At 40.4% G+C, this 18,753-nt stretch overlaps 1 protein-coding gene across 1 annotated transcript; it reads right to left on the minus strand.

Annotated features, from left to right (window-relative positions):
* Window positions 1–4,118: 4,118 nt before the first annotated feature.
* LOC100025555 (chymase) lies at window positions 4,119–8,084 on the minus strand. Its single transcript, XM_001369679.4, has 5 exons — window positions 7,999–8,084; window positions 7,332–7,479; window positions 6,414–6,549; window positions 4,794–5,048; window positions 4,119–4,483 (listed from the first exon to the last, which is right to left on the minus strand). The coding sequence occupies exons 1-5, from the start codon at window positions 8,054–8,056 to the stop codon at window positions 4,340–4,342; spliced, it is 741 nt and encodes a 246-aa protein (XP_001369716.1). The 5' UTR covers window positions 8,057–8,084; the 3' UTR covers window positions 4,119–4,339.
* Window positions 8,085–18,753: the final 10,669 nt, after the last annotated feature.

Consider the following 18,753-nt stretch of genomic DNA (forward strand, 5'->3'; position numbering starts at 1 on the left):
CCTAGCTTGCTGGTCCCTTCCTCTTTCCCCCTTACCTTTCTGCTCTGTTCCCAAGTTCGTTCAAAGCCAAAAGCCTAGTAAAGACCTGCCCCCTTCCTTTTATTGACGTACAGCATGTACACGGATGCAAAACCTGGCATAACTGTGTTATGTGAGGAATGTTGATGGACAGATCAGGCTACTCATGAGGGGGAGGGAATGAACTTCCTTGACACAGAAGTTAGTGGGAGAAGTCACATATAGGGGGCTAAGTGGGTGCCTCATCTTTTCTGAAGGCTGTTCTGTAGCCTTCACTCCCCAAACTGCAACTCTGTCAGACAGCATGGGTATGATGACTCTCCACATTTTACCTCTTTTCTTTTAGATTCTTGTTTAATGTGTTCCCAGGAGTTCTGGTTGAATTTTAGCACATGCTGTGTTTTTCTTTGAGGCTTTATTTGTGGGTGTTCTGGAGTCATTTTCTTCTAGGTTTTTGTCTTGAGCATCACTATCAGCATAATAGTTTTTTATAGCGAGGATTTTTTTTTCCCTTTTCATTTCTCTAACTTACTTTCTGACTTTGGTCTTGATGTTTTGCAAACTTCTGGAGGAAAGTTCTAGGCTGATCCTGTTACTGCTTTCTTGGAGCATTAAATTGGGATGTTATTTCAGGCTCTCAGGGACAGCTCAGGCTGGGGACCTGTAAGCTTTCAGAGCTTCCAGAATGGTCTGATTCAGGGTCAAGTCTGATTGCTTGCTCCCTTGATCTAAACTCTGCAAATTCCTGGCCTAGGTTTGGGTCAAAGTAACTGTGCTTCTATGTTATTATTTTTTAGCCAAGAAGCTTTGGTGGTTCAGAGGTACAGCACTGTAGGTTCCCCTTTGGTCTGGAATTCTTGCCTTAGTTATTGATCTATGGGTTTCAGAACCACATTTCTGCTTCTTGCTTTTTAATTTCCTTTTTTATTTGTTGACCAAGTCCTCCTGCTTGGGAATGTGACCCCCTCCCCCAACAGGTCTCTTAGTTAGTCTACCCTGGGTAGTAGATGATGGTGTCAGCTGTTACCTGTCCTTATCAAGGTATCCTGGTGGGAATCTTAAAAATTCTCAGCCCCTACTTCATAAGATTTGGTTAAGATCATTCCCCATTTTAAACAATGAAGGAACTTAGATCAGAAATGTGAGAACTCTACTCCACCCCTACTTAAGCATACTTTAGGGGAAGAAACTCTGCTGAACAATGAAAAGTACTTAAACCCATACTTATAGTAAGGCAAAAGTTCTTAAGCTGTGCTTATTTTTAGATCTAATACAAAAGGGTGCTAAGTACCTATAAAGGTCAGGCAACTTGTGAACTTGCAAAAGGCAAAGAGGTGAGAACTTACTCAGGTGTGAATTACTCAAAAGTTTAGCTTACTTAGGTGTGAATTAAGAATGGTCTGTTCTTTGGAAACCGTCTACTGTGGTTGGTAGATGTGAGAACTTAGGGGAGGTGACAGAAGAGATAATTCCCTTTAAAAGGAGATGAAAAGCTGAGAGAAGGGACTGTCTCAGGGAACTCTCTCTGGAGATGGAGCTGGCCAAAACTGAACTGGTGTCTCTCTGAACATTGGAATCTTGCTTGGGACACATCTTGTGGTGAGTGGATTAAAGACTGACTGATCTCTCTCTCTTAAGGCTGGCCTAAGCTGACCTAGCCTTTTTTCTCATTATTTCCTTTTTTTTCTCTCTCTCTTTCATTAATTCCTCATTTGTATTAATTAAAATCTTTATAAAACCCAGCTGACTTGGGTATATTTCATATTTGGGAATTTTCCCCTGGCGACCACTTTATAATTGATTTTAAAGCAAGACACTATCTTGAAACGATATTTTTCTGCAGTCACAATTTAAGCCAACCACTACTTTAATTGTTAGAGTTTATAACATACACTATTTTAAACATCACACTGGTAAAGGTCTGGGATCTCTGCTTGTTCTGATGAATAGCCTCTCTCTGTGCTCCTGGACAGATCCCATCCTTAGTATAAACAGACCTCTCTATCTCTTTTCCTATTCTTACTTGGACTATAAAAATGACTCACAGTGACATTGCCTTGAACTTTCCCAACAGTATGCAGTCTAGTAAAATTTCTAGATCTGTTTGGATGCTCTGCCCTCCTCAAATCTTTTTAATGAATACTTGTTTAGTCACATATCCCATAATTTATATCTGCGCAGTTAGCTGATTAAAGATAAATCCTTACCTTTTGTCTTAGAATTGATACTATTGGTTCTAAGGCAAAAGAATAGTAGGGGCTAGGCAATTGGGGTTAAGCGACTTGCCCAAGTCATGCAACTAGGAAGTGTCTAAAGGCATATTGAACCCTTGTCCTTCCAACTCTTAGGCCTGGCTCTCTATCTACCTACTGAGCCACTTAACTGCCCCTAGTTGATTTTTTTTAGCATAATGGTAAGACATTAGATTTGTTCTTACTAAATTTAACTTGAGGCCAATGTTAGAGTCAGAAGTCTTGGGTTATAGTCCTATTTCTGACTAGCTGTGTGATCTTGGGCAAATTGCACCTCTCAATGCCCTAAGAAAATCTCTTAAAACTATAAGTTATAGAAGCATTGCCAATTGACACTACTTAGAGGAATTTTCTATATCATGAATTTCCTAGTGATTAAATTATAGGCTGGTCCTCCAAAACCCACACTCTTTTTTTTTATCTTATTAGATTCAGCTCATCATTTTAGCTTAGAAAGATAATAAAATCTTGGATCGAGTGTTTTTGGATCATAACTCTTTCATTTAATTAATTATTTCCAGCTTTATTCCATTCTGCATATTTTATAAAAATGCCATCTGTGCCTTTATCTAATTTATTGATAAAAATGTTGAATAGGAGATCACAAAGAATAGATTCCTGGTACACTCCACTATAGACCAATATAGACTCATGATATTGATATTAATTGACTGTTGATTAATATCAATTGGTTGATATTAATGACTGTTTTTTTGGATTTAGTTGCTTAACTAACTCCAAACATATATATTTTTAAACCCTTACCTCCCATCTTGGAATCAATACTGTGTATTGGTTCCAAGGCAGAAGAAGAGCGGTAAGGGCTAGGCAATGTTAAGTGACTTGCCCAGGGTCACACAGCTGGGAAGTGTCTGAGGCCTTTCTGTCTCTAGGCCTGGCTCTCAATCCACTGAGCTATCCAGCTGCCCCCTCCAAACATATTTAGATGTACTACAATTTGACTGACTAATATTAATAATCTTGTCCATAAGGCTACCATAAGAGATACTGTGGTAGTGGAAGGACCACTAGATTTAAGGTTAGAGCATCTAGTTTGCTATTTAGTAGCTATGTGAACTTGTGCAAATTACATAACCATAATCTGTGCCTCAGCTTTCCCCTCTCTAGAGATGAGGAGGTTGTATTTGATGGTCTCTAAGATCTCTTTTGGCTTTAAATTCTATGATCTTATGATTGTCATTGTCTTGATGAAATCCAAACCTATGACCTTCCTTTATCTATCAGTCTAGTAACCCAGTGAAAAAGGGAAATAATAATTTAGTGTCAGCTATCCTTGATGAACCATGATTGATATTTATGGAAGGTTACTTATCTTCCTTTTTTTTCTTTTCTTAAAAGTTTTTATTTATGTCTTCTGTTTTTTTTAATCATCTTTATTTCCAAATATATCCTTCCCCCCTCCATCCTAGATCATTTTTATAACAAAGAATAAAATAAAAACTATAATCATAAAACTATAAAGGTAAAAACTATAAAAATTAAAAAGAAACAAAAACTCTGTCTAAAAGTTCACAAATAATTTTAAAAAATATATGCCAGAATTTTGCTAGAAATTGTAGTCAAGTTCACTGGCTCATTAGAAGACCCCACTCTCATCTTTTTTTTTCCTTTTCAAAATCAGAACATTCTCAGTGATATCCAATTAACTCCCAATACAATGAACAGGTCTGCCATTAGCAAAAGCCAAATAAAATAAATGAGGACTGTTTACTTACACTCAAAAACTATAAATACTGATTCCTTCTTTTCTTTGAGGTGTCCCTTACTACTGTGCTGACCACCTTATGGAGAGGAACATAGGGCAATCAATAGGAGAAGAGAGAGGGAGAGAGGAATCATACACATAGAAGCTTGGATTTATTGAAGTCATAGTCAACCTTGAGTTCAATATCCATTTTAATTCTTCACTAAATCCTTTCCCCTCCTCCCCAACTTTAGGCTCTGAGATGGGGCTGAGCAGACACTGGGGTGGTCCTACTGTGAGGGCATCAAGAGAATGGTTCAGCCCTAGGATGGAGACTCCTTTTGACTGAGCCAAGGCCACAGAGCTAATTTGATTTTAGGACTTGATTGATCCAGTCACGGTAATAGGAAATTCTAGTGAAGACTGCAGGAGGTTCTGCATCATGTCTTCCATAGGAGACAATGCCTTGTGCCACACCAGAACAAATGAGGGGTCCTCCAGAGTCTCCCTGTTAGACAAAGGGGGAAGAGAAGTAAGCAAGAAAGGTTGATTCTACTTTGCCCCTCTCAGCCGTGGGCTCATATCATCCAGCTTCATCTTCCCACCCAAGACACATTCCTTTCTTCATATCAGCATCCCTTTGAAACTCTGAGTAGGAGTCTTGGGAGGATGGGGTAGAGGTTGCTTACATCAACCCCCACCCCCTGCCCAAGTCCAGGACTCAGTGGAAAGTCTTGACCTCTTCACTTCTTTGGAGGATTCTGACTTTTAGACAGTGAGTGATTTCCAAAGAAGAGAAATATGAAATATAGACTCACCTTGAATGCTGATTGAATTTTCTTGGGGTTTCCCACACACAACTGGCGTTTCTGATCAAAATGGAAATAATGCTTGCAGTTAGCAGGATCCATTAGTCTCAGTTTCACTTCCTGTAAAGTATCTGATCCTGGAGCTCTTACTCCTGTCCGTCCCCAGCCAGCTGCTCGACATACTCTCCCATGGCCAATAGGATTGAGCTCTGAAGGAATGGGGAGAGGCCCCACTGCCAAAGTCAGGTTGACTTTTTCTTCCAGCTGTTAAGGAAGGAAAAGTACTATCACTGTCAAGGACAGATTACAGGAGGGTAGGGCTGAGGCTCAATATCATTCAGATTCTCGAGAAGAGGAGGTGGGGTTTGGATCATAGATTGGGGTATAATAATAAGAAGAATACCTTCTTACATTTATATAACATTTTGTAAATAGCAAAATGATTTCAATAATGAATGAATAAAAGCATTTATTAGACACTATTTACCAGTTTTTCTCATAACATTTTTGTAATGTAGGCAATATATTATTATTTACATTTTACATAAGAGAAAACTGAAGTTCACAGAGTTTAAGTGACTTGTCCATAGTCACTCAGCTAGCAAGTAGATTCTAGGATTGCTTTTTTTTTCTTTTAAAACCCTTACCTTCCATCTTAGAATCAATACTGTGCATTGGTTCCAAGGCAGAAGAGTGGTAGGGCTAGTCAGGGCTAGACAAACAGGGTTAAGTGACTTGCCTAGGGTCACACAGCTAGGAAGTGTCTGAGGGCAGATCTGAATCCAGGACCTCTTCTTTCTAGGCCTGGCTCTCTATCCACTGAGCCACCTAGGTGAACTCTGACTTTCGGATTTCTGATTCAGTGCCTTTTACTAGACTACTCTGATTCTTAAAGAATGTAAACCTAAAAATAAGTTATTACAATGTCTCAACAGTTAGAAGGAATCCCACAAATCATAGTGCAACCTGTTCTCAAATAGAAATACCCTCTATGACATCAAGCCTTTGCTTAAAGACCTTCAGTGATGGTGAACTCACTACTTCTTGAGTCTTTGGTTTATTGAACTGGAGTACTTCATGAAAAGTACTTCATGGGTTTGACCTCTGGGAGTACCTAATCTTGAGAGGCAATATGGTATAGTGGATAGCGTTGGATTTGGAGCCAAGAAGACTTGGGTTCCAATCCTGCCTCTAACTCTTAGTAGCTATGCGATCCTGGGCAAACTAATCAAACCTCTTTAAACCATGATCTCCCCATCTGCAAAATGAAGAGGTTGGATTAGGTGGCCTCTGAGATCCTTCTAGCTCTAAATATATTTTTTACATCCAGCTGAAATCTCCTTCCCACCCCCTCAAATTTCTACCTGTTGCTAATGGTTCTGCTTTCTGGAGACAGGCCAAATGGGCTAATCTGCCCCAATCTCCATCTCTGAATGTGAACTGGGAATATTGAAGCAAGAATGGAACTCAGACATCACTTTATTCAACTTCTCATGTTACAGATAAGAAAATTGAAGGTGTGAAAGTTTAATTCAGTTGCCCAAGTTGAAGTGGCTAAGTCAGTGACTGAGATGGGTCTAATGCCCAGAACCCATTGACTCCAGTCCTTTGCTTTCTATTAATTGTTACCTTCAGTAACATGATGTCATTGAGAATCCTCCAGGAGTTGTATTCTGGGTGAGGAATTTGATGTTTGACATCAAGGGTCTGCTGGGTTGACTCTTCCTTTCTGATGTTATGTGCTCCAAGGGTGACTTTGATGGAACTGTTGGAACAGCAAAAGAAGAAAGAGGAATTAGGAGTTCAAGATCCTCTAAGAAAGGATAATTTTGAAGAATGGGACTCAAGGGCTCTCACTGCTAGGACACTAGCCTCTCTCCTATCTCCATTGCGGCTGTAGTACTCAGGATAGAATGTAGGACTCAGGCCTTGAACAGAACTAAAGTACTTACAAGGTGCCAAGACAGCTCCCCAATTTCCTTTGGAAGGGCTGGAGCCTGCCCACATCAGGACAGGGTGACAATTGGACCTGTCTTGCCTTGCCTCAGGCTGCCCTTGATCTAGCTTCCAGGGAACAGAAAATCCAGAGAAAGGGGTCAAGAATGAAATGAAGAGAAGCTTTGTTGCCCCAATAAAATGAAGAGGAGCCTGCGATAGGCTTTAGTTTTCAATAGAAGTGTATTTGCCAACAACCCTGGGGGCAACTAAAAGCAGGGTAGTGGTATTTCTGGGCAGGAGAGCCTGGGCAAGAGAGCTGGACTCTTGGATGATAAGATTTGAAGTGAGAACTTTATCATGGTGGGCAGAATAGTGACTAAAGGTGGATGAATTTTGAGGGGAAAGGGTAGATCTCTCCTCAACTAGGAACAGAAATACTCTTGTTTATTGTTGCCCTAGCTCAGACTCTATTGAATTCAGGGCTCTCTTCTCCTTCCCGATGAACAGCCCCCAGGAGACAGGAGGGTCCCATTAGACCCTGATTTAATGAATCCCTCACCTGGTGATCAGGTAAGGATGGGAGGGAAAAGAGGGCACGAGGACACTTACTCTCCTGCACAATGGGCCGCGGTCATCACGATGTCCCTCCGAATTAGGAACCCACCACAATGGTACTTTTCACCATATTTTTCAATTTCCAGAAATGCCATGTAAGGGCGGGAATGTGGAATTGATTCGTGTCCCCCAATAATGTCATCTGAAACAGATCCCCACCACATACCCCAAATATATAGACATATACAATGGATACAAAACATCAGGTCCATGGAAATTAGGATTTAAACTATCAGCCACATCACCTCCCACCTAGCCCAAATCCCAGAGGCCTTCCCTTAACCATTATTGTACTTCAGTCCTTAATTTTTCTCTTTTGGAAATAACTCCTGGCCTGTCATCATCATCAACTTATAGTCCCCATGATATCTATTTCATTATAGGACAAGACCTCAAGCTTGAATCCTAACCTTTAGCCATCCAAGCACAAGGATCAGATCATAAGCTTCCCTCTTGACTAGAAGAAACTAAGGCTTGTAAGAGACTTAGAAAGGGATGATCTTTCCCAGCTTCTCTGGGAAAAGACTAAGCCCAATCAGTAGTGTCTGCCAGACAGAAGTACCTGTCCAAGGGCACTGCAGGTTTTGGGAGCCACATGCACTACTAGGAGTATATGTGAAATTTTGGTCCAATATTGTTTTTCTGGGAGCAGGAGACTCACCAGCATTAGCCCCAGGAGGCAGAAGAAAAGCCAGCATGAGCAGGAGAAGGACCTTCATCTTCCCAGAGAAGATGCCCAAAGCAGGTGCTGCTTCTGTCCCACCCACCTCCCATCTTCTGGGATTTGTACCTAAGGCAGAGAGAAGAGGGAGGGGCTCACTGACCACAGGAACTTTCTGGTCACGTTTTCCTCCATTGTGGTGAAGTCAGTTATTTGATTAATCATAGTATCTCTTTCTCTTGCCCTAGACTGCCCTCTACATTGTCAGACAGGAATCCATGAATCCCAGGTCCCCAAGTTAAGGTATGGAGGATCCAATCCACAAACATTTTTTAAACCACCTACTATGAGCTTCATCCCAGGGCCATATATGCCCCCAACCCAACAAATATAACAATGACAACCAGCCCCACTCCGCACCACAGACCAATCCTTGCTCTCAAGATATTTACATTCTCGACAATGTTTATATTCTATTTTAACCAGTGATTCTGAGTAAAGTTGACTCTGAAGTCTCTGAGGAAGTGGGTCACTCCTTCTAGATCACAGAAACTAAGAACTGGGCCCTTTTTTTGTCTTTCAAAAGATTAATTGAAGAAAAGATAGAATGGTAGAATTGTAGTGATAAGGAAGATGAATAAAAGCAAAGGATGTGGGAATAAGGAAATGGGGTGAGATGAGACAAGATGGGGATGGAAAAAACCTGACATATTAGAGGGTTGGAAAGATGGGATGGAACTGTGGGAAGGAAGACAATGGAGTGAAGGTCAGCTTGTTTATAGAGGAGAAAGGAAGATTGACTTCTTTTCCATTGTGTCCCACTTGACTGCTGAATCCTGACCAGGGGCATGCCTACCTTTCACCATTTGGGAGTGTTACTCTAGTTCATGGAGAACCAAAAATAATCCAGACAAATATGCTAATGGGCCAAGATCTTTTTTTAAAATTGTATTTAATTAGATATAAGACTCCTGTTCCTTTCCTCCCTTCCCCCCAACCCCCTCCTGTATCTGATGTGCAATTCTACTGGGTTTAGCATGTGTCATCGATCAAGACCCATTTCCTTATTGTTAATATTTGTACTAGGGTGATCTTTTAGAGTCTACTTTCCCAGTCATAGCCCCACCAACTCATGTGATCAAGCAGTTGTTTTTCTTCTGTGTTTCTTTTCCCACAGTTCTTTCTCTGGATGTGGATAGTATTCTTTCTCATATGTCCCTCTGAATAGTTCTGAGTTATTGCATTTCTACTAGTAGAGAAGTCCATTACATTTGATTTTACCACAGTGTATCAGTCTCTGTGTACAATGTTTTCCTGGTTCTGCTCCTCTCGCTCTGTATCACTTCCTGGAGGTTGTTCCAGTCCCCATGGAATTCCTCCACTTTATTATTCCTTTGAGCACAATAGTATTCCATCACCAACATATACCACAATTTGTTCAGCCATTCCCCAATTGAAGGGCAACCCCTCGTTTTCCAATTTTTTTGCCACCACAAACTGCATGGCTATGAATATTCTTGTACAAGTCTTTTTCCTTATTATCTCTTTGGGGTATAAACCCAGCAGTGCTATGGCTGAATCAAAGGGCAGACAGTCTTTTAGCCCCCTTTGGATATAGTTCCAAATTGTAATGGACCAAGATGTTAAGTGAAATGATCTTTTGTTTTCATTGAATCTAGAAATAGTGATGGGGAAACACAGAGGGAAAATATCTTTCTTTAACTCATCTAATTGTTGTTGTCCTTGCCCTGACCTCACTGGCACATATTCTTGGTCTGAATTTGGATGCTGATTTGATGTTGTAGCCACTTTACCAATGAGAGTTCCATGGTATTATGACTGAAGCTTGAATTGGAGACATTTCCTGCATAAAATGGGGACATTCCAGAGAAAGGCTGAAGGGAGAATTTTAGCACATGCAAACAGAGATTATTGGGGGTATGGTGGGGAGGGGGAGAGATGGGATGAATATACATGTCTTTTCATTGAAAGGGTCACACAGTAGCAGTGTGTCTTAAGGAGGAACTAAGTTCAATAGCTGAGGTTTACTGATTAAGGAGTTAGATGGGTAAGGGAGTAGTAGTGATGGGGGTGAGCAGTGATGGAGGTGGGATCCTGTGCTTTTCACCAGTTAGCAAATATTGAAAAACAGAATGAAGAAAAGTGTATACCAATCCTGTGCTTTCCATTTGTGATATATATCACTCTTCACTCTGTACTTTCCCTGGGTCTTCCACCCCACTGATGAAAGCTTGCCAATCTCTCTCTCTCTCTCTCTCTCTCTCTCTCTCTCTCTCTCTCTCTCTCTCCCCCCCCCCCCCTCTCTCTGCAGAAGAATGGTAAGGGCTAGGCAATGGGGGTTAAGTGACTTGCCCAGGGTCACACAGCTAGGAAGTGTCTGAAGTGTCAGACACTGACACTTCAGACACTAGGAAGTGTCAGATTTGTCTCCCTGCTCCCCCAACTCCTTTCTCTTTTTTGTTCACCTTATGATATACAGACACTTGAAACACTTCTATCTGAAAGAGTACTCAAGTCCCATTTTCTGTTTTTTTTTTTTTGTTTGTTTGTTTTTTAGCCTGGAACGACCCAAAGCAGCCAGGGTGAGGAAAATTCTGAGAAAAGGTATCGAGTTCCCAAGAATGGGAGGAGGCAACCCCCTAGACCCTCAATAAATCTAGAAACCTCTATCCCTGTAATTGCTATTCTATTATCCTAGCCACACTAGTTTGTAGTTTCCCCAGCCCTTTTCACCATGTATAAAAATGCAGGCCTCATTGTGTGCCTCTAGTTCATCATATCTACCAAGAGATGGGAAGCATGTTTACCATCATGAAGTGATATGATTGCTTAACATTTTTATGAGAGTTCTTAATGCTTTCCAAGTTGTTTTCTTCACAACACTGCAGTCACTATGTAAATTTGTTCTCTTGTTTTTGCTCACTTCACTCTGTATTGACACAAACACTTCCCCAGGTTCCTCTGAATTGTCTCACGCATAATTTTTTAATGGAAAAATGATATCCCATTACACTTATATGCCATAATTTATTTAGCCGTTGCTCAGTTAACGGACATTCACTTTGTACTGGTTCTTTGTTACAACAAAAAGTGTTGTTATGACTATTTGAGGATTTTATGCAGAACAATTATATTATTATTATATAACTATAATAAATATAAGTTATTGTGTAATTAAAATTTTGTATCCCAGGACTCCATTTCCTAGAATTTCACTTTTGTCCTCACCTTAAATCCTTACATTTTGGAGATAAAATTTCTGTAACCCCGCCCTCTTCTCTCCCTTCTGCTATTGCCCAGGAAAACTTCTCTTCACCTAGGTTCTCTCTATTTCCTCTACTTCAAGTGATTATTAATAAATCTTATAAAATATACTTGGAGTTATTGGATATTAATTTTAATCTTACATTATTATGTAACTATTTAAGGTTTTACTAGAGATAAGGACAATTGTAGTAGTAGTCTCTCGGAAGCTGAGAATGACTATTGTCTTTGTGCATTATCATCTATTGATATGCCCTCATGTGGCTTTGAAGTCCAAAGGCTGAGGCACAGAGTTTGTGGCACATGGGGCATGGGACGCCAGTTGTTACGGGAGGTGCGGTTGTGGCCTGGTGTTGGTGTTCACGCGCAGCAGCAAGATGTCTACGTTGTTCATCTTCAAAGGTTTTACTAGAGATAAGGTTTTAGAGATTTAAAGGTTTTACTAGAGATAAGGACAATTGTAATTTGCCACTTATAGGTACAGGAATTTTTATACCTTGTCATTTATCTCTTGGCAAGGTCTCAAAAGAGTTCTATACTTTGGTAGGGATACCACAGAGTCCTGAGTATGATGCTCGGCTTTTTTCCAATTAGAAACTTGATTTTTGTCAGTTTACCCAGAAGTAATCAAGTTTTGAGAAACTGATAATGAAATTCACAAGAGATGAATCAATGAACCAGAATGACATCAGTCATTAGGATTACTTTCTAAGGCAATAGATTCCACTCTTGGATATTTCTAACTCAGAGAATCACAGAAGAGAACTCAGTGGCCATTTCATCCAACCTATACACAAAAGGAATCCCTACAATATAGTATATCTGATAAGTGCTTATGTAGCTTTTGCTTGAAGACCCTCTAGGAAGGGGGGGCCTGTGAATTCTTGAGGTAATCCTTTCTCTTTTTAGATAGCTCTGATTGTGAGGAAGTTATTCCAGATATCTAGCCTAAATTCATCTAAATTGTTAGGAAGTTTTCTTTATAAGGAGCCAAAATCTTGAAGATAGCTATAATGTCCTTAAATCTTTTCTTCCCCAGGCTGGGGAAGAAATACAGGAAATACAGATTTCCTTCAACTGGCCTTGGGCTATGCCTACTTTACTATGGATATCCATTGATAGAGGTCCAGAGGTCCTACAGAAGAGCCAATTGTTGCTTACTGATCCCATTTCTTTAACATCTCTTATTTTGAAACACAACTTTTAGGCTTAGGTTCACAAATTAGGCAGACATGATCCAATGGAAAGAACATTAGTCTTAGAGTCTGAAGACAAGTTTGAATCCTTGGTTCTGACAGCTTATGTTTTATATTTTCTTCATAGTAACTTTGTGATCTTAGGCAAGCCATTTCAACTCTGAGCCTCAGTTTCCCTCATGTGGCTATGGTATCAGTTGATAAGGCTTAACAATTGCAGAGGCACTCATAGTTTTCATTGGGGACTCTTAAGACTAAAAGGGAGGGGGCAGCTGGGTAACTCAGTGGATTAAGAGCCAGGCCTAGAGACAGGAGGTCTTAGGTCCAAATCTGGCCTCAGACACTTCCCAGCTTTGTGACCCTGGACAAGTCACTTTATCCCCATTGCCCAACCCTGACCACTCTTCTGCCTTGAAACCAATACATAGTATTGATTTCAAGATGGAAGGTAAGGGTTTAAAGAAAAAAGACTAAAAGGGAAATGTTTTTGTGATTGCATAGCATCAGGAATAGCTATTCCTTCTTCCTTATCTCCTATATCCCAACCTCAGTAATTGCTCATTTAAAGACACATATTCCAAGACCAGTTTTGCTTAGAGCAACAAAACATATATTATAATAAATATGAGAATGAATAAATATAACTGAAACATCAAGGGCATCCTTGAAGCCACTATTATGAACACTCAACGGATAAAATTGGATTCTCTTTTTTAGACCTAGATGATAGGATCCTAGCCTATCCCCTTGCCAACATGATAAACCCAGCCATCCATGTATAGTACAAGAATTATTTTCCTATAAGGAAGGATCTCTTGATCTTATACAGATTTTTGACAAACTACAGGCATATGGTATAAATGTTTTACCGTTGTCCTGCCTAACACAGAGGTCTGGCTTCTTTATGAAGTTCCATTGCTTGAACTAGGCTAGCTAGGTTCTGGCCTTTGAAAAAGGCAAGGTCTGTCTCTAAAGTCTTTAAACAAGACTGCATAATCTGACAATGACTTTGGATGAATAGTAGGTAGAGAAGAGCTAATCTCCCCTACCTCAACAGGGAGGGAGAAGCCGTTTAGGTAGTGTATTTTCTCCCCTGCCTCGTTAGGGATACCTTTCAGAGATGACAGCTCATTTAAGTTGTGTTTTACTGCTCTGATGTCCTCTCCCCTAGAAGCAAGTCAGTCAGTTTGACCACTATTTCCATTCAATACCCGTTGCCTTTCTCATTTCCTAATGGATTGTGCCAAACCTACTATCTTTGGCAGTTTCTCAAGAGAACCTTGTGATGTTGTCAGTCCCTTTATCAAATTTTTGTATGGGCTGGCCTGGGGAACATGATGAGGTAGATAGCATCACCATCTCTGATCAAATCTTGCAGCTGTACAACAGATTATCAATATTTTATAGAGGGATCTGAGTTTATCAGTGAAGGCCAATGTAAAACCAACAGTCCTTTCTCTACTGGGTCCTCACATGAAGATAATCTGATTTGCAGTTGATGCTGTGTCAGTCTCACAGACCCCCAGCCTGAAGCTTTGCTTTCTTTCCTCCCTGGCTGTAGGCTTCCCTCCAGGCTGGTCCTACTCATCAGGGCCTAGCCAGCAGCATCTTATAATAATAACAATTTATACCTCTAGCAATCTTCTAAGGTTACAAAATGTTTTCCCTTGAAAAAGGAAATATGTAGTGGAAATGTTATTACCTGACAGGTAACTCTTGTAGTCCCTGCTACAGGAGAGACTAAAGGTGGTGGATAGATTGTGTTTCAGAGTTGCTGAGCTGTATAGTAGAACTAATGCTGATTGCTGAGCTCCCAAGAGTGGAGGGTCACCAAAATGACTAAGGAAGGGTGAACCTGGACCATGTTGGAAAAAGAGAGCAGGCTAAAGCTTCTGCACCAACAGGTTATCTATTAGCCTAAAAAAAAATGTTGTTATCTCCATTTAATATATAAAGAAAATGGGACTAGAATAACTAAGTAATTCATCTATATTTGCACTGCTTATAGTGATCAATTTAAATTCAGGTCTCCAGACTTCATGTGCAACACACTTTTGTCCATCATACCACACTTTCTCTCATCAAACAATTCCTTATTTGGAGTTTACCTCTTGACACAACCTTGGCTGGCTTCTGTTATCTTTCACATCCTGTCTGGATGAATTGGGTTCTGTGCTTTTTGGATCCTTGCATCCCTAGCAAGAGTTGTTCCAAAGCATGGAGCTATGTATTCTCTTAGGATAGGACTGTTCTAGGGAGTTTTTAGGATAGGATTGCTAACTCTATGCTAACACCTCTAGGATCCTCCAGTTTGAGTTCTGGGTTTTAGGGAGGCCCCTGCAGTTCCTTTTATAATATGATAAATATTCTGCAATAGTGGCTAGCCCTTCTCTTTCATGTCCTTCTGTAATTCAGGGGCTGATATCACCTTTTTGACTGCTTTGGCCTACAGTGGGAATTGCAGTGGGCCAGAGAGGTTGTGGAGGGACCAATATGGAATCTTCAGGAAAATAATACAGCTGATAGGAAGTGTATTGTCTCAAAAGCAGGACACAAGAAGAAAAGGATCTAAGGCCCTTTGACCAGTGTCTTAGATAGACAAGACTTGTTGGTTCCAAGAGTGTCTAGACTATTCCCATGCAGATAAAAATAGGTAGCCTGTTCCAACTTCCTCTCGCCTCTACCCCATGCTTCTTCATCTACTCACTAAATTGGGGGAAGTAAGGCAGTTAGACAGTCAGTATTTATTAAATAAATTTATTAAATAAACCTTGTGAGGGTTGCCATCAGGTCATAGACCCCTGGTGAACCAGGGCTTTGCGCACCCAGCATGTGAAGACTGCTTTGGCTGAACAGACAGAAGAAACCAATAAGAAGGTTCAATGGCTGAGATGGCAACGCAGCAAAGCACTGTGGAGTGCTTAGGGTGTGTTGGAGCACAAAGGACAACACGGCCATCCAATGCAGCTGAAGAAGTCTCCAGGTGTAACGATTTTTCGTGCCACTGGACCCAGGCTACCAACACTGAGAGAGTGGGACTGTCTCTGTGCATCGACTTTTCCACTTAAATCTCCTTCATGCACAAGTGTCTTTGTGCACACTCATCTATACACCATAGATGAAAACACACAAAGACAATCGTCATCCTCAGTTACTGAGAGACTACTACTACTATTTATTAAATGCCTTCTATGTGCCAGGCACTGTACAAAATGCTGGAGATACAAAGAAAGGCAAAAGATAATCTTGCTCTCAGGAAGCTCAGAATCTAATGGGAGCCTAAAAAGATAACAAATATGTACAAACAAGGGATAGCCAGGAAAACATGGGAAATAAATAAGAGGCAAGATGCCAGAATTAAGAGAGACTGGGAAAAACTTCTCTGAAGGTAGGATTTTAGTTACAAGGGAAGGAAGCCAGGGAGTCTGGAGGCAGAAATAAGGAGGGAAAACATTATAAAGATGGGAGATAGCCAGAGAAAATGTCCAGAGTTGGGAGATAGAACATCTTATTCATGGAACAGTAAGGAGGCCAGTGTCCCTGTATTGATGAGCATGTGGTCAATGGTGGTGGAGTGCACATAAGATGTTAGACTGGAAGAGGGTATGTATGTGTATGGCTATGTTATAAAGGGCTTTGAACACAAAACCGGATTTCAGATTTTATATATTTGATTCCAAAGGTGCTAATGAGCCATTGGAGTTTATTGAGGATGGGAGATAATGTAAAACTAAGTTTTAGGAAAATCGTTTTGGTGATAGGTAATTCACAACAGGAAAAAAAGAAGATTTTAGGGTGACATGGATTGGGTAAATCTCAGAAGGAGACCTAAGTCCTAGATTTAATCATTTGTCTCAGAGAAGACAATTTGGGTAATAACTTGGAATTTCCTGCTCCAGTATCCTTAAGGACTTAGATGATGATCAAATACTTACTAAGCACTTATATCAACCACCATGCTAAGCTATGGGGACATTACCCATATCTATACCTGTGCCTATATCTATATGTACATATATATGTATATATATATATATATATATATACACACACACATATATACCCATACTTATACACACACACATATATAATATATATTAAGACTATACTAGGGAGCTCTTGGGAGAAGATAGCTAATTTTTCCCTTTCCACCTTCCCCTCTGACTCCCCTGATCCCTGCTGCTTCCTCTCTTTTGCCCTCCAGTTTGGTTTCTAGGTTTCAGAGAGGTCTATACAGCTTCTTTTATAATAAATATTCACTACATTTTTATCTACTTTGGGCCACTGGAGTTTTTTGTAGTAGGAGAGGTTAGACCTATGTTGTAGGAAGATGACTAGTAGCTGAACAAGGGAAGAACTAGAGTAGCAAGAGACTTGGGGCAGAGAGGCCAACCAGTGGCATATGTGTGTGTGTGTATATATATATATATATATATATATATATATATATATATATATATATATTTATTTATACACCTTGATATTTATATATGTAAATACATGCATGTATACACACACTCCCTGATATCTATCTGTGTAGATAAGGAACCTACCTTCTAACTGGGGAGACAACATCTATGTTAAGAGGTGGCCAAGGGAAGTCCTGGTAGTGCTGATCTGATCATGGATCCAGAACTGAGATTAGGTGCTGGGTAGGGAGTTAGTGTAAGAAGGATGCACACAAAATGGCAAGGTGGTTGGCTATGGAGGAGATAGCTGGAGGGAAGAGAATTGCAGCTTGAATGGGGCTTTCCAAAGTAGTTGACCCAGAGACATAATTACCAATCAGGACAGCAGTGTCTCAGATAAAGCACAGAGATGTATAGACTGTTAAATTTTCAGTATAAACATTTACACTTTGGAAATCCATAAGCACTATAAATCAGAGCTTAATTTTTAATTTTGTTGATTGCTACTCTAGACCAGTGGTATAAAACTTAAATGGAAATGGGGCCAATAAGCTATACTATAAGAATCCTTGTGGGCTCCATTTTGACTTAGAAAATTATATAAGTTTATATATTTCTTTTTGATTAATATACAAATACATTAAAATCAGGGACCACATTTTTTATCTGGTTTGGGCCAATGGAATTTTTTTTAGTAGGAGGGTGATATGGTTAGACCTATGCTTTAGGAAGATCACTTGTAGCTAAGTAAGGGATGGACTAGAGTGGGGAGAGACTTGAAGCAGGAAGACCAACCAGTAGACTCTTGCAATAGTCTAGGGATGAGGTAGTGAGGGTGGGTCTACGTTAGTGAGTAACAATGTTAGAGAATCAGTGAGTGATTTAGTGTCAAGTTTGCACTAGGTAGGACAAAAGTGATCACATTTTCTAAAGCAAGGTCTGGTCCCATGTTTCTTTCTATAGTACAGGTATTCTCTGGAACATTTGCTCTAGGGGATGTTTTTTTTTCCCAGGTTGTATTTATAAATCTTATGTCTGCTTAGGAAGAAGCGATGACCTTTTGCATGACTTGAAGATGGGGGTGGATGGGATTGCAGCAGTTTAGATTTCACCTCTTTCTCATCAAAATCTCAATCAAACCAGAAGAGAGTAACAGTTGATTCTGATTTTGAGATGAATGGACTGTTTCCCGTATTTCTCATCACCTCCCCAAACGGTTGCTGCTGAGGGCTGATAAAGGGAAATAAGACATTTTACAAAGGAAACAAGAAATATCCTAGAGATAAGGGTATTGCTCAAGCTCCACCAGGGGTTAGGACAGCTTTGGCGAAGACATGGCATGTATGCAGAGCCGATACTGGGGAACTACTCTGTTCCCCTTCTTCCCAGAGTACTAGGACATTTTTTGCATGTCCTACACCTCTGTCAAGTGGCTCAAAGCTAGCACTTCCTTCCTCAACTCTCTCCCTTAATTTTAGGGGAAAGGAAGAGGGTGCTCACCAACAGCTTGAATTTGTCTTCTGGGCACTTGAACTTGGAAAAGGTTTGCCAAGGAGGGTTTAGGACCTCCTTATACTTCTGTCTGAGTTCAGCAGTTCAGCTGGAAAGTGAGGTCACAAAGCCAACAGTAGAATTGAGAGACCTTTGCACTTGGGGTTTCCACCAGGATTTGGAGCAGTGTTAGGACCAAATGCTCCTGATTCTCCGTCCCTGCTTCTTCTGTTTGCTTCTCTCCTTTTCTTCCCTTTTCCCTCTTCCCATTTCCATTTTAGGGTCTGATCTGAGCTCTGAAGACCTGAGTTAGAGAGAATTAGTAAAAGTAATGCCACTTGACATATCCAGGAGCCCTGTTTGTCCCCTCTCTT

This window comes from Monodelphis domestica, chromosome 1 (assembly GCF_027887165.1).
Source record: "Monodelphis domestica isolate mMonDom1 chromosome 1, mMonDom1.pri, whole genome shotgun sequence".
Classification (NCBI taxonomy): Eukaryota; Metazoa; Chordata; class Mammalia; order Didelphimorphia; family Didelphidae; genus Monodelphis; species Monodelphis domestica.